Source organism: Carcharodon carcharias, chromosome 4 (assembly GCF_017639515.1).
Source record: "Carcharodon carcharias isolate sCarCar2 chromosome 4, sCarCar2.pri, whole genome shotgun sequence".
Classification (NCBI taxonomy): domain Eukaryota; kingdom Metazoa; phylum Chordata; class Chondrichthyes; order Lamniformes; family Lamnidae; genus Carcharodon; species Carcharodon carcharias.
Genome location: NC_054470.1, coordinates 112,352,378 through 112,367,985, shown reverse-complemented (window position 1 = coordinate 112,367,985; position 15,608 = coordinate 112,352,378). Strand labels below are relative to the sequence as shown.

Sequence of the window (15,608 nt, the reverse complement as noted above, 5' to 3'; positions counted from 1 at the left end):
CTCACTAGTATATGGAGCGCTCGAAGTTTGTGACATAGATGCTTTTACGGAGAGGCTAGGTAAACACACGAGAGCGAAAGAATGTGTTAATACGATGAAATTAAGGTATGGATCCTGGTATAAACAATTGCAGGAATGGGTCCAGTAGAATAACGTATTTCTTTGTTATCTGTGTCAACACCACAACAAGGAGGAAATGGGAGATGTATTGGTAAAAGATGCCACAAGAATAGCAACTGCGGGGCATAAAAAAAACATCCTTTTTAAACTGTCAGCCATGGGAGATTGGAGTGTGTGATGAACGCCCGCAACCACACTGTTACCTGTTTTCTAACCTTGTGCTTTTAAAAAAATTCTAAATGGTTTAGTCATTTTTTGTTTAATGAAGCGAGGGGAAACGAAGCAGCTTATTGCAGCGGGCGCTTATTGGTTTGTTTTAGAGAAGGAATACGCCCTCTGCTAGATAAATATCGCACCTACGCTTAGTCCAAAGCTAAGGACCAGGGTGAAGGAACAAAGTGAAGTAGTACTTTGACGCGTCCTCCCTTGCACTCCAGAGTGAACTAGCGCTTCAGCGCTGCGGAAGACGCCTGCCTGTGGAAACCATGACTACCAAAGCCCCTTGTTCACCAGGCGACAGTCTCCAAGTTTTCAAGGGGACTTTGCTCCACTCCACTGACACTTCCCCATTGGAAACTCTGGACCATCGTATCCTGGGAGTGAACGGGATGGGGAAGGTGAGGACTTGATTTCAAATTTCTTGTTTTCCAAAAAAAGGGAACACAAAACATTCTGGAAGGGCGAAATTGGTTGTTAAATGGGATTTTTTTTAAAGCATTTGTCCAATGCTTTTTACAGTGTTTGTAAAGAAAACTTCACGGGATATCTGCAGAAGTAACAGCTTTCCTGTCACAACTCCAAGTATCAACGCCAGCTGATCACTAGCTAGGTTCCCCTGTCGTTTGCGAGGCATTAACTCATGCAAAACTTTATTTTGCATAACAATTATCAGCGCACTGTACAGGTTTCCTGAGCCAAGCTTCCAACCTGTGTGCGAATTGTTGCTAGGGAATTGCATTAAGTACATTCTCGGTGAGGCAATTGTGGTAAAAGCCAGTCTCTGGGTGAGGGCTGTACTCTGTACCCAGTACAAAGTATGGATTTTATGTTCTAGTTATCATTCTTTCAGTGAGAAATCAGGGTCCACAGTACAGGACATAAACAACTTGATTTGCTTCATTCAGGTTCTTTTCCATCATCCTATTCTGGTTCAAAGATGTGTTTTCTTTTTGTAATTCTAAGAACATGAGGAGTGGTAACCATTTAGCCCATCATGCCAGTGTCAGCTGTTTGGTAGGGTTGTCCAGTTAGCCCCATTCCCTCTGCCCTTTTGCTGTAGTACCGCACATGTTTCAACTTCAAATTTTTATCCAACTCCCCACTGAAAGTTACTCTTGAATCTGCTTCCACCACCCTTTCAGGCAGCGCATTCCAGTTAATATCAATTCACTGCATCATTTTTCTTTTTTCCATGTGTCCCTTGTTCTTTTGTCAATTGCCCTAAATCTCTGTTCTTTGGTTACTGACCCTCTGCCACTTGAAGCAGTTTCTCCTTATTTACTGTGGCAAAATCCCTCACGATTTTAAGCTCTTCTATTTAACCTCCTTGCTGTACCTGAAAAAGAATGATAGCCGAGTTTGACTTGTCAGATTGTCTTGTGTCAACCAATGTGAGTTGAATGTGACCCTAGCCTGCCTAAACTACTAAATAACCACAGGCTACAGAGTGAATGAATAAATCATTCTCTCCAGATCATTATTGTCATTCATTCCAGTGGTTTTTTACTGCACTTCACATGGGCGAGCAAATGAAACAGAAATCTGTGCTGTTTTTCAAGTGATCTCTTTTAGTTTCTAAACAATATCAGGTGCGGCCTCCTATTATTTGTTCAACTGCTGAAAATGAGAAGTAATGATTGCTGATATAAATGATCAGGTAGCAACTTGTCAAAGGATTACACTGAGGTCAAGGTTGGGATGGAATTTTGAATAAAAACTCTGAATTACAAAATTTTGCAGATATATATGGAGTATATCTGAAGAAAGTAATGATTGCTTGGTAGTACTGAACTTGAACATTGCCGAAAAGAGAGACATGTTTTGGAAACATTTTGAATTGCACTCATCAGGACAGACGCAAGAATACCAAATTTCAAATGATCACAACAATTTATACTACAGGAGAAAAGGGTGCTGATTGGAAAGTCAACTCTATAATTCCCCATTGCTGTCTCCATGGTGATGTTTTGGCCAATCAGTCAACTTGCCAACCAGCATCCCTTTCTCCTGCAGTATAAATTGTTGTGATGGTTTGAAAGTTGGTATTCTTGCATTTGTCCTGATGAGTTCAAGACAAAATGCTTCAGCACCATATCTCTCTTTCTACAATATTTTAAGTAGAGATTTTTATATATTTCTTGCTTTAATTATAAAAAAAATACATTGTTGACAATTGGACTTGACAAACTGGGGACCAATGAATTTCCACCAAAAGAAATTTCAGTCGTCAAGGTGATGTGCAGTAATATCCAAATATCAGAATGTAAACTTTAATGGATGTATTGATATCTACATGTAACATGCAGCTACATTAGATGGGTGATTTGTTTTGGGATGTGTCATGTAGGGTGTGATTCAAAACAATCACAGTCAGAAGGTTGTGTGTTCAATTCTCACTCCAGAGACTTAAGCACGTAGTCCAGCATTAATCAGCAGTGTAGTGCTGAGCAAGCACTATTGGAGGTGCCTTCATTAAGATGAGATGTCAAACCAAAGCCCCATTTGCCCTGGGGCAATGTGGAGAGAGGTAAAAGATTCCATGGCATTGGCACCTTCAGGTCATTGTTTTTATCTATCAATTGATATCACTAGAAAAACAGATTAACTGCTTATTTGTTACATTGCTGTTTGTGGGAGCTTGCTGTGTGCAAATTGACTGCTACATTTCCTGTATTACAACAGTGACTACTCTTCAAAAGTACTCAATTGTTTGGAAAGCCCTTTGGGAAGTCATGATGTTGTGAAAGGCACTATAGAAATGCAGGACTTTCTATCTACTTCAAAAGGCAAATGCTGGAAATCTGAAATTCAAAAACGGAAAATGCTGGAAATACTCAGCATGTCAGGCCGCATGCGTGGAGAGAGAAACAAAGTTAATGTTCGGGTTGTGATGACCCTTCACGAGAACCCTGTCCATCATTTTTCAAAAGAAGTTCCCTAGAACAGCATGAGTTTTGCTGTCAGTTGGAGGTTATTCATGTGATAATGAGGTGGACCCTTAAAATACAGGCAGGCTCAGGGTACCACATTGTGTGGATGAATCTTCCAACACTCCCTCGCTTCTGATCAGACATATATCTAATCAGAGACAGTATTGGCATTTATCTATCAAGCTGGTAGACGCTCAGTATTCCCATGAAGAACAAAGGTTTTTAATCCAATGGAATAAGCTACATTTCTTATTTCTTTGCAGATTGTTTTCATTGAGACTGTTGATAAAGAAAATGAGTTGTCCCAAAAATGGCATTTCAAGAAAGAGGACATCAGAGTGCTTCGACCAAGGTTAGTGAACACTGAATATTATTGAACAGGGTCCTCACTCATTGGCCATATATCGCAGGGAGTCATGTGGAGTGGGGAGTGAAAACCTTGGGGTGGTGTAATTTTGCATTTCTAACCTCAGTCCCTAAATGTTCCTAACTTAAAGTATTTCTTGTTTGTAGCCCCAGCTTCCTCATATTGTTCCATTTTCTTATTCACTGCTGAGTCTGTCCCCATCAGATTTCATGGTTTGCTTTCTAATTCTGTATAATGCGTCCCTCAGACACAACTGAGGATGGTGAACAGTTAGAAAAGGCCAACCAATGTTGGAAGGAGCCATCTCAGAGACTTACAAGTGTCCATGGCAACAACCACTTTGTGAAGGAATTATCTTGAAACAGAAAGTTTTCCAACTGCAGGGTGACCAACTGTCCTGTATATTAAGAGATTGTATCATATTTTGACAGTTTCTCCAATGTCAAAGGACATCTTTTGTCCCTTATTTGAGGACAACCTGTGGGAGACTGATCCTGAGAGTCTCCTTTTGCCTTTGCCTCTTTGTATCTTTTTTGCAAGCATGTGTGCAGTGGCCATTGGCTGCCATGTCCAAGAGGAAGGTGGAATGTAATGGGAAACCTCTTGAGTACAAGTGAAACATGTTTTTCCACGAGTCCCACGATATGACTTTGATCCCTACATGGCCTCGCCCCTCCCTATCTCTGTAATCTCCTCCAGCTGTACAACCCCCTGAGATCTCTGCACTCATCCGATTCTGTCCTCTCGAGCATTCCTGATTTCCATCACTCTATCATTGGCAACCATGCCTTCAGCCATTCAGAGTGTAAGCCTCTCTCCTCCTCCTTTATGATACACCTTTAAAACCTACCATTTTGATTCATTTTTGGTCACCTGTCCTAATATCTTATGTGGCTGGGTTTGATAAAGCACTCCCATAAAATGATTTTGGACATTTTGTGAAGTTAAAGGTATTATATTAATGCATGTTGTTGGTGTTGTTGTTGTTATTGATGAACGATTCCAGGCCAGCTGCACTGTTTACACAGTGGAGCATCACATGAGGGTTGATGGGAAGTCAGAAATCACAGAATGTAGAATGGGGGGATGGGGGGGGATGTGCGATGGGGGCGGGCCGCGCGCGGGGGGTAGGGGGGGCGGTGGGGGAGCGTTGGGGGCGGTCATCATGACATGGGAAAGGGATGGTGTAGACAAGTGGAGGGGTAGGGGTAGCACAGAATGGGAGAGAGTTGGTGTGGAGGAAGGGGGGAGATGCAGGGGAGTGGGTGGAGTCGCACTCAATGGGGAGGGCGCAGATGGGGGTGGAGGGGGGAGAGGCAGAGGGATGGGTGGTGCGGAATGGGTGTGATTTGAGGGTATTGGTGCACAGGGGCAGAATGGTGCTGGAATGGGCAGGGTTGCTTCTTTCAACACTTCTGACAACTACACCGGGGCACTTCTCCACTTCCCCAAGCCCAGAGCTAGGGCCACCGATATAAGGTGGTCACTAATAAATCCAACAGACACTTCAGGAGAAACTTCCTTAGCTGGAGAGTGGTGAGAATGTGGAACTCGTGACTACAGGGAGTGGTTGAGGTAATTGGTAGGGATATGTTTAAAGGGAAGGTGGAAAAACACATGAGGGAAAAGTGGATGAAAGGATTTCCTGAGTGGGATAGAGGCTCATGGTGGAGCATAAGCACCAGCATAGAGCAGTTGGGCCAAATGGCCTGTTTCTGTGCTGTAAATTCTATGTAACCGCCCCCCACCCCCCCCTCCCCCACTCCTTGACTCCATCAGAAATTTGAGGTGTAATTGTTGACTTGTGCCCTGCCTTAATCGAAGAACTTTGGGCTTGCAGTTCGAATTTGTTAATATGATGCCCTCTTATTTCATTGTTGTCAGTTTGATTATTTTAAAACCAATAACGAATAAGCAATCATTATTGCTGTGAGCAGGCCTTAAATCTTTTGCTTTCACCATGATGCGTTGCACTGAGCTGATTTAAACGTAAAAGGATGGAGACTCAGCATTAACGATTTATATTCTTTTCAATTCAGGGAGGAATTCTTTATTCCAGGACTGATCGACACACATATCCATGCATCCCAATATCCAAACATGGGATCTTGCCTGGATCTACCACTTCTCGATTGGTTGATCAAATATACATTTCCTGTTGAAGCCAAATTCAAAGACCTGAAGTTTGCAGAGGATACCTACACTAAAGTAGTGGTATGTCCAACATAATCCCCTTTTTCTTCAGCTCTCTGCCTGAGGGCAGGTCCGACCCACGATGCCGTAATCACCACCTTAGGGAGGGCAAGGAGGCAGATCCCAAATCCACCGCAGCAGGAATGGGGTACAAAGCCTATGCTGTTGGCACCAACCTGATCCACACCAGCCGTCAGAGAACAGAGCCCACCGGCTCCCTAACGAGTCATTCACCAATATGCAAATTAAGAGCAGGAGTAGGCCGCTTGGCCCTTCGAGTCTGCTCCACTATTCAATAAGATCTTGGCTGATCTGACTGTGGTCTCAACTCCAAATCCCCAAATAGCCTTTAACTCCCTTGTTGGTCAAGAACCTATCCACCTCTGTCTTAAAAATATTCAATGACTCTGCCTCCACCATTCTCTGGGGAAGAGAGTTCCAAAGACTCACAAGTCCAAGTTGCTGTGGCAACCTACACTTTTATTTGTATGTTGTAGCCTGGGGCTATTGATAGTGTTGGTAGAATCTCCAATTTCTTCCCATCACATGGCTAACCAAGAACCTCTTGCACTCTCATCACTGGCCATTGATGTGTGATGGAAGGATTTGCAAGTTGATATTAATCTGTTTGGCCACATTGTGAACCCATTTTCTTGGCCATCAAGTCCTGGGGTGGGGCTTGAACCCAGAGCTCCTGCCTCATAGGCAGGATGCTACCCGCTGCGCCACAAGACCTCTACCCAACCTGATAACGTGCTTCAATTATTTCATTGCCCTATTTCTTCCATTGATATGGTAGGAGACACTTGAGAATTAAAACCTGTTCTACCTCACATGCATCAAGCACTGTTTGAAGCCACCTGTTTGTGTTGTGACTAACTCTGCCCTCTTTCTCGTATTTCTTGCAGTAATTAATGCTATAACCATAGTGATAGTCATTACGGCCTATAAGGAGGCCATTCAGTCCATTGAGCCCATGATGGCTCTCTATAGAGCAAACCAGCCAATCCCAAACACCCACTCTATCCCTGTAGCCCTGCAAATTTATTCCAAAATGTCGATCGCCTCTGCTTCCACTGCCCCCTTAGGCAGCGAGTGTCTTAACATATCAATTATTCAGCAAACACAACTTAAAATTAGATTAGTATTTCAATCTTGCACTGTCCAATCCATTCAGTCGTGTTTAGTTTGTTTAGAAACTGCTTGCACGGTATCAATCCAGTTCTTACTACTACTGTCACATATGATGGATAATTCATATCCTGGACAAGCCTCTAATGAATGCAAGAGCACTGAGTACTCTCCTGATAAATATCTATCAAGGAACCAAATTCTCTTCATCTTAACTCCCCGTCAAGGAATTAGGTTTAGTGCCTACACCTAAGATTAAATGATGCCCGTTTCCCACATCAAATTGCTATGTATCACCCAGTGCAACTCAAATTGCCCATTGATCTTAGCAACCTCTAGTTCATGGACCCATGAACTGCTGAGTTAATGCATTGAAAAATGTTTCATTAGTTTTGATGGAATGTGTTAACATTTGAAACTGAAGAAGTTATAAAGTTAAAAGGGAAAGGGCAGAACAATGTGATTTGTTTTGGATTTCATTCGCAAAGAGACAACAAGGACAAAAGAGGCCAAGTGGCCTCCTCCAGTGCTGGAATCTTGTTTAGTTCTACGCAAGAAAGAAAGAACTTGAATTTAAATAGCTGCTTTTACAACCTTTGACTTGTAAACATCTGTGAAGTAGTTTTGAAGTGTAGTCATTGTTGTAATGTAAGAAACATAGCAGCCAATTTGCGTACAGCAAGCTCCCACGAACAGCAATTTGATAATAATCAAATCATCTGTTTTAACAATATTGGTGAGAACACTTAAGGAAAAAAGGGTGCTGATTGGTTGGCAGGTCGGCTCTGGTCGAGGTGTTGCAAGGGAGAATGCAGCAGGGACCTATCATCCCCTGTACTTTTGTTTAATTCAAAAAAAGGCACAATGTCTGGACATGTTCCTTTCATTGAGAGAGGACAGGTCCCTGTTTGTGAATATATGTAGCTTCTAAGAGGCATAAGTGAGCCACATTGTGAACTCAATTTAAGATTCTCAGTCGACTTCGCAATGTTGCTCCTTAACACTTGTTGAAAGCTACATATGTTCATACGCAGGGACCTGTCCTCTGCAGGCAAAAGGAACATGTCCACCCATTGTGCTTTTTTTGAATTAAACTAAAGCATGGGGGACAGTATTTCCCTGGTGCATTCTCCCTGGCACTGCCTGGACCAAACAGGGTTGACTTGCCAACCAATTAACATCCTTTTCTCATGCAGTATAAATTGTTGCTCCCTTTGATATCTGACTTCTTGTGTCTGTCCTGATGAGTAGAGATCAAAAAGCTTCGACAGTGTGTCTCTTTTTCAGCAGTCCACAGGGAGAACTTTCCTGTTCTTCTTTTGAAATATGACCATGAGATCACCTGAGAGGTGAAAGAAAGACTTCACCTGCAACAATGTAGCACGCTCTCAATATGGCACTGGGGACATCAGTATAGATTTCAAGCTTAAGTCTCTGGGTGGGGCTGGAGCCCATTATCTCCTGACTCAGGAGGCACAAGTGTTGTCCACTGAGTCACAGTTGACACAATAGGGAAGTGATTATTCTGAGCAGTTTATGTGGTCAGGAGGTTTGATTCCAATATAGTGATGTATTTCCAAATCATATGGAAATAGATTCTGCATATCAAAATATGCCATGGCTTGTTTGTAAATTTGTGGTCAGTTGCATTCACTCCCATCCACCTGGCAATGGTTAGTTACTAAAGCAGTGTCTGTGAGAACAAAGGGGAATTTGAATGGGACAGAGAGGATGTTGCAGCCCAGTTTCACAAATCACTAAAAGTACTTATGCACATTGGTAAGGTCACAAAGTGCCAATTGTTACGAACAGGGGAAAGAGACAAGAAGAAGGCCCCTAATTCTCCCACCCTTCTTCTGTAATCAGTGTAGTTTAATTTGCACAAGGCTAAGATGTGATCCCAGCCCCAACCCTGCCCCACCCCTCGCATTTGTCTATGTGGTCAGTCTTTTTTCTGAGGTAACTAACACAGACTTCCATGGAATTTCAAAACCAGAGCATCATCTATTTACATATCATTACTTCAAACACACAGTAAACTAAAGGAGTTTCACTTCTATGAATATTAAAGCCAAAAATGATAAGCTGCCATTTCAAGTTTGTAAGAGTCCAGCGAGAGGGTCTCTTCCACTCTGGAGCTGAAGATCAGACGAGTCTAGATAGCTGAAGATAAGATTTTGTGGAGTGAGTCTGGAATAAGAGATGTGCAGCAAGTAGAGTGGACAGCCTCAATAATACTTGTAGCCAGAGGACCAGTTTTCCTTTACCAGGTAAACTTGGGATCTTTCAGAAACAGGCTTTAAGCCTTGTGTCTTGGTAGAAGGCCAGATATTTTCATTTATTTATTCATACTTTCATGGGATGTGGGCATCACTGGCAAGGCCAGAATTTGTTACCCATCCCTAATTGCCCTTGCACTGAGTGGCTTGCTAGGCCATTTTAGAGGGTGGTTAAGAGTCAATCACATTGCTGTGGGCCTGGAGTCACATGGGTAAAAATGACAGATTTCCTTCCCTAAAGGGTATTAGTGAACAAGATGGGGTTTTTACACTAGTCCATGTTAGTTTCATGGTTGCCATTACTGAGACCAGCTTTCAATTCCAGATTTTATGAATTAAATTTAAATTCCACCAAGCTGCCATGATGGGACTTGAACTCATGTCCACAATGCTTTGACCTGGGTTACTCGACAGTACCACTACACCGCTGTCTCACTAGCCTGATTTCCATAGTGGTGTTTCTTCTGATGTTATTCCTGCATCCTGCAGTCTGTTGTCTGGTGCAAAAAGCAAGCAGGGCTTATAATAAAAAACTTTCCAAAATCAAAGAATTTCAATCACATGACTGACCATTGATATACGATGGCAAGAAGTCAATAGTCATTCATATTAATGAAGTAGCTTCCACCTACAACAGTCAAAACTATCGATATACAATTGAGGCAGGTGGGGTCCTTAGCACTTCCTTTGTGCATAATAAGCTGTTTTAGTTCTCCTTTGTTACCTAGTAATCCTGGAGACAAAGACTGAGGCCTTATTGTCCTCGCTGCTTTAGGGTAACTCCTGACAAAGGCAGGTGCAACATTCCACAAGGATGTGGTCTAGGCATGTTCATTGTAACCCACCTTTTAGAAGCTACCAGAAGCTTGGCAGACTTGCAGTTCCAAGAGGCAGGTGACCTGTGGCAGCCATCTTAAAGATTCAGCAATGTCCTTTTTAAAGAGGGCATGCATATTTTTTAAAAACTCGTAATGTCTTTAGGTCTGCTCAACATGACATTCTGTCACCCCTCGGGGGTGGGGAGTGTTCTATTTTATTGCTTTTTCATGGTTTCTTTGTAAAGCTAAAGAAAATATGTATAGTTCATTCTTCCATTCATGCTGGCATCTTCACACACAACACTTGGCTAATGCATTACAGATCCTGTTACACCTTTCCTCTTTTAATATTTCCCTGTTACATGTTAACTGGTGATTTTTTTTTCTTTTTTTCCCACTCTTTAAAACAGTCTGAGCTGATTTCATCTTTTGGACCTCACTGGCCTCTTATGCCTGGAGTTTTCTCAAGTTTAAACTCTACAAGGAATGTCATGGTTAAGTCTATAGTTAGATTGTCTCCTTCTTCTTTAGCTGTGGAAACAACCTTTTTTTTTTAAGTTCACTTCCCAGACTCAAACATTTTAAATGATCTTTTTGAGGTAACAAGTTCAAAATGGCCTCTTTTCGTGCCAACAATCAATTCCTGTTTTGATAATAATCCCCTCTGACCCAAGAATGTCATTCAGATGCTTTTGTTTTTTTGTTTTGAACTTTTTTTCTTTAGTGCCATGAGCCTTCATGGAATGAATGGAATTCACAAGTTACTTTATTCCAATCATTTTGAGGTTGTAACTGGTCTTTTGAACTGAGTCCACTTTGCCTCTTTCTCTGCAATTTTTTTGAGGCTCAGCTGTGACAGGACCATTTAATTCACTGTGAACTGTCATTAGGTTGTGTTTGATATGAAGGGTTTTAACATGCAGGTTAGGTTGACTACTTGGGAAAAAGTGTTGTAAAACCTTTAACCCTCGCTTGACTGTGTCCAAAATCCGGGAGTTTGTTAGTTCAGGTGTCAGTTCACTGAGGATTCGGATTTCTAGGGTGATGGAATGGGGTGCATTTGTTTCATACTCTTGGGAGCTGTCAGCAGCACTTGAACTTGCTTTCGGTCTGTTACAAGTGTGGGTTTGATTTAGACAGTAATGGCTTCCTCAGTTCCGTTACTGTAGGGGTAGATTGGTCCTCAATCTGTCCCATTTCTTTTGGGATACCCCCACTCACAGGTGGCTGGCTAACTTCTGCTGCCCTGCCCTGTGGCTCTTCAACTACGTCAGGTGTCTCCCTCACTACCTGTTTGTTCATTTGGGGACTCCCCTGGTCCCCCTCTATTTTTGGAAGGAAGGTTTCTGCAAGTCTTACTTCAGGCACATTTTCTTCAACCTTTACTTTCCTACTCTGACAATTTGGCTTCCCTAAGGATCTGTCTTGGCCATCTTAGGGTTAGTAGGCTCCAACCTCGTCCCTTCTAACTCTGTAGCCTTTTCAATTCTTACAGGTTCTATTCTGTTCTTTTCAAACTCTGTGGGCACTACCATGGCCCTGTCTAATTCCATTAGCTTTATCTTAGCAATTCCAAGCCTTACGGGTCTGTCACACAGTGCAGGGCTTCTAAATCTTTCTCAGCTTTTTGCAACTCTGTAGAACTCTGCTGGCACTTTTCAGTCTCCCTCGACTGTTCGGGACATCTGGTGCATTTACACTGACTACCAGCCAGGTAGTTCCCTGATATGAGAGTAATTCCTTGCATAGGCAAGCTTGGGATCACACTCACTGTTACAAAGCCCGTAACAAGCTCTCTCTTCAATTGAAATTTTACTAGTGGCACCTCAAGACATTCTCCAGTGAGTCCTTTGACTAGTACATTGTAAATGGTTCTGATCCTGCATGGGAAATCTCCAATTTATCCCGTTAATCTTCACTTTTCTCTGCTGGCAGCATCTCTAGGCAACCAGTATCTTGGAGAATGCTAATTGCTGATCTTCTTTTCCAGTTCCTTAGAAACACAAGGGGCTATCTTCCCCCTGACTACAAAATCCTGATAGGTATCTGCTCCCTCTGTTCTGGCTGCACAGAGACTTACAACTTCCATGACTACAGACAATGGCTGTGCTACAATGGTCCCTGTGATTTTCTTTGCATGCCAGCAATTTTCCTTGAGAAACTCTGGGTGCAAAGGGTGATGGTTGAGGGATGTTCTTATGACTGGATGCCTCTGTCCAGTGGGGTTCCATAGGGATCGGTGTTGGGTCCCTTGCTGTTTGTGGTATATATAAACGATTTAGACTTGAACATAGGGGGGGTTTAATCAGTAAGTTCGCGGATGACACGAAAATTGGCGGGGTGGTAAATAGTGAGGAGGATAGCAATAGACGGACTGGTCAGATGGGCTGATCAGTGGCAAATAGAATTTAATCCAGATAAGTGTGAGATGATGTGCTTGGGCAGGACAAACAAGGCATGGGGATACACGATGAATGGTGTGCATGTCCACCGGTTCCTTAAGGTAGCAGGACAGGTAGATCAGGTGGTTAAGAAAGCATATGGGATACTTGCCTTTATTAGCCAAGGCATAGAATATAAAAGCAGGGAGGTTATGCTGGAACTGTATAAAATGCTGTTTAGGCCACAGCTGGAGTATTGCATGCTGTTCTGGAATCCGCATTATAGGAAGGATGTGATTGCACTAGAGAGAGCCCAGAAGAGATTTACCAGGATGTTGCCTGGACTGGAGAGTTTTAGTTATGAGGAGAGATTGGATGGACTGAGGTTATTTTCCTTGGAACAGAGGAGATTGAGGGGGAACATGATTGAGGTGTATAAAATTATGAGGGGCATAGATAGGATAGACAGGAAGGAACTTTTCCCCTTGGTGGAGGGATCAATAACCAGGGAATATAGATTTAAGGTAAGGGGCAGGATGTCTAGAGTGGATGTGAGGAAGAACTTTTTCACCCAGAGGGTGGTGGGAATCTGGAACTCACTGCCTGAGAGGGTGGTAGAGGCAAAAACCCTCATAACATTTAAGTATTTGGATGTGCACTTGCGATGCCATGGTATACTAGTGCTGGAAAAAGGGATTAGAATAGTTAGGTACTTGTTTGACCGGTGCAGACTCGATGGGACAAAGGGCCTTTTTCTGTGCTGAAGACCTCTATGACTCTATGGCTTGCCACAATGGTAGCAAGCAGGGTGAAGCCCTGCTAGTTTGCCTTCCATACCCTTTCTTTTAAAAGTTGGGGATTGGTTTGCCTACTACTTTTTCCTTCAGATCTACTTCTGTTCCTTCTATCCCCCTTTTATTTCTGTCTTGCTGATATGAAAAATCTGATGCAAGTCTGTTGTGGTTCAGAGACTTGTGAGTCAGTTCATAGTATCAGCCATTACTGCTGCTGCCCTGACTGAGGTAACTCTTTGTTCCTCTAGATGAATTTTTAGATTGTAATGGAGTCAGTCTTTAAACTCCATCAGCAATAACAATTCCCTTAACACACTGCAGTGCACTCTATTTTTAAAGCATGGACCCCAGTCAAAAGCTATTTACTTTCATCTTTTGAATTCTAAATAGGTTAATGCAGGTTTGTTATGAGTATTCTGGAATTGTTGATGCTATGTCTCCAGGACTAACTTGTAAACATTAAGGCTGGCAGCCTTGGTCTCTTTGTAATTGGCAGACATTTCAGGAGACAGCATAGAATAGACCTCTTGGCCTTCCCTGTCAACTGACCCTGTATCATAAGAATCCACACTTCTTGTGACTAGTGTAACTCATCTGTTACCTCTGAAAAGTGGTAACAAAAATTTTTGACATTGCTGTCTTCAAACTTGAGAATGAATTTGGAGAATTTCAGGGCTGCAAAATGTCTTTCTGGACTATGGAGATTTGGACTACAGTTAGGTAGAGTTATATTTTCCCTAGTTGCTTCAAGCTGTCTTAGGTCTATATCTTTCTGTGCCTGCAGCTCCATCTCCCATTTCTGTAGCTGGAAACCCCTTTCTATCTCTTTTTCTCAGGCTTTCCTCCCTTTCCTTTCTTCCTGGACTTCAAACTCTAGCTCTATTTTCAGCTTTTCAAGCTGTATTTTAGCTAGGATAACCCAGTCGATTTCACATTCTAATTCTCCCTCTACCTGTTCCGGATCTGGCCTGAGACCCAAATGCTCACCAAGAATCAGAAGTAACTCAGATTTCTGTTGTATTGGCTAATTTCTAGCTCTACTTGCCTAGCTACAGCTTTCAGATGTTTTATGTTTAGGGGTGCTAATTTTTCCCAAGTCAAGTCCCTTTATTCTACAAACATCTTTGCATTAAAATTAGCCATGATGGTTTTAACGTTAGCACATGAAAATCTGCTGTGGTAGTTGCTTTGTTTTAAAAACGATTTCAACTTCTGAACATTTCCTTTTAGTTTCCAGCTGATTCCTTTAATGCCAAATTTGGCTCATTCTAGTGTATTTGATCAAAATTTGGCTCGTTTGCATTGGATTCAATCCTAGATGCACCTCTCAGTTTCTGTTACGGAAAGGGGATAGAGACAGACCAAAAGCCTCGAATTCTTCTACCCTTCTGTTCGTAATCACTGTGGTTTAATTCAGATAACACTAGGATGTACTCCCAAACCTCCCCGGTTTGTGTGTGGTCAGTTTTTTTCTCCAAAGTCACTGGCTCAGACATTCACGGAATTTTAAAACAAGAGTATTATTTAATTGCATGCACTTTCCCTGGAAAGGTTTATCGCTACTTGTTATGCCACAGCAGATGATATGTGTCAGGTGAATCAAATCCACAAGGGAAACTTGATCGTGCTATCACAACGGTTTTGCAACTTGTATTTTTTGGAAATGCATGCACTGAATTCAGAAGTAATAATTCCATCAAGACTTTTAGAGATTTTTTTCAAACATAAATTAAAATATTTATTAACAAAAGAAAATATTTCAAGCACATACATAGGACTACAAATTACTACTATAGTAACTCCTAAAATTCCTAATTAACCTGACTCCCAGTTGCACCCACTTTAAGGCAATGGTCCAAAAATAGATTTTAGATTTTAAGCAGATCCAACAAATTAACACAATACTCTGTACAGTGGAATTTCAAATGGCTTTTTCTCTACTTTCAGTTTCGGCAGACAGCAAGCTTATACACAAATGCTGGAGACTTCATTAAGACTATTTCACACACTTGTGTTAGATCCCACAGGGCCTTCCTCTGACACATAGCCTCATTCTCCTTTTATATATGTTTCTCTCTTAATATGTAAATTCTATTGGTTCATAAGTCTTTGAAATTGTAACTCCCTCATAACATAAAAGCTTTCATGTTGTCACTATATATTGTCAGTAACTCTTTGGGAAAAAATAAACACATTACATAGCATTGCTTGTCTGGCTATTTGTTTACAGACTAAAATCCCTTTGAAATCCAAATCCCTCTTCATCTCTCTAAAAATGCAAATTCCCTTCACCCTTTACATGCTAAGCCAGCATCCATATTTACTCATTAGCATATCAAACACATAGCTTCTGTAATTAAGTCACAGACAGACCTA

The 15,608-nt window shown here is 41.9% G+C and overlaps 1 protein-coding gene across 1 annotated transcript in view; it reads left to right on the top strand.

The window, feature by feature from the left end:
* The first annotated feature begins 498 nt into the window (after window positions 1–498).
* The window catches only part of gda (guanine deaminase), a 36,202-nt gene continuing 21,092 nt past the window's right edge, over window positions 499–15,608 (top strand). The window contains exons 1-3 of the mRNA XM_041186311.1: window positions 499–737; window positions 3,533–3,621; window positions 5,676–5,850. Coding sequence (XP_041042245.1) covers window positions 606–737; window positions 3,533–3,621; window positions 5,676–5,850 — 396 coding nt within the window. The 5' untranslated portion in view covers window positions 499–605. The remainder of the gene's footprint in view (window positions 738–3,532; window positions 3,622–5,675; window positions 5,851–15,608) is intronic.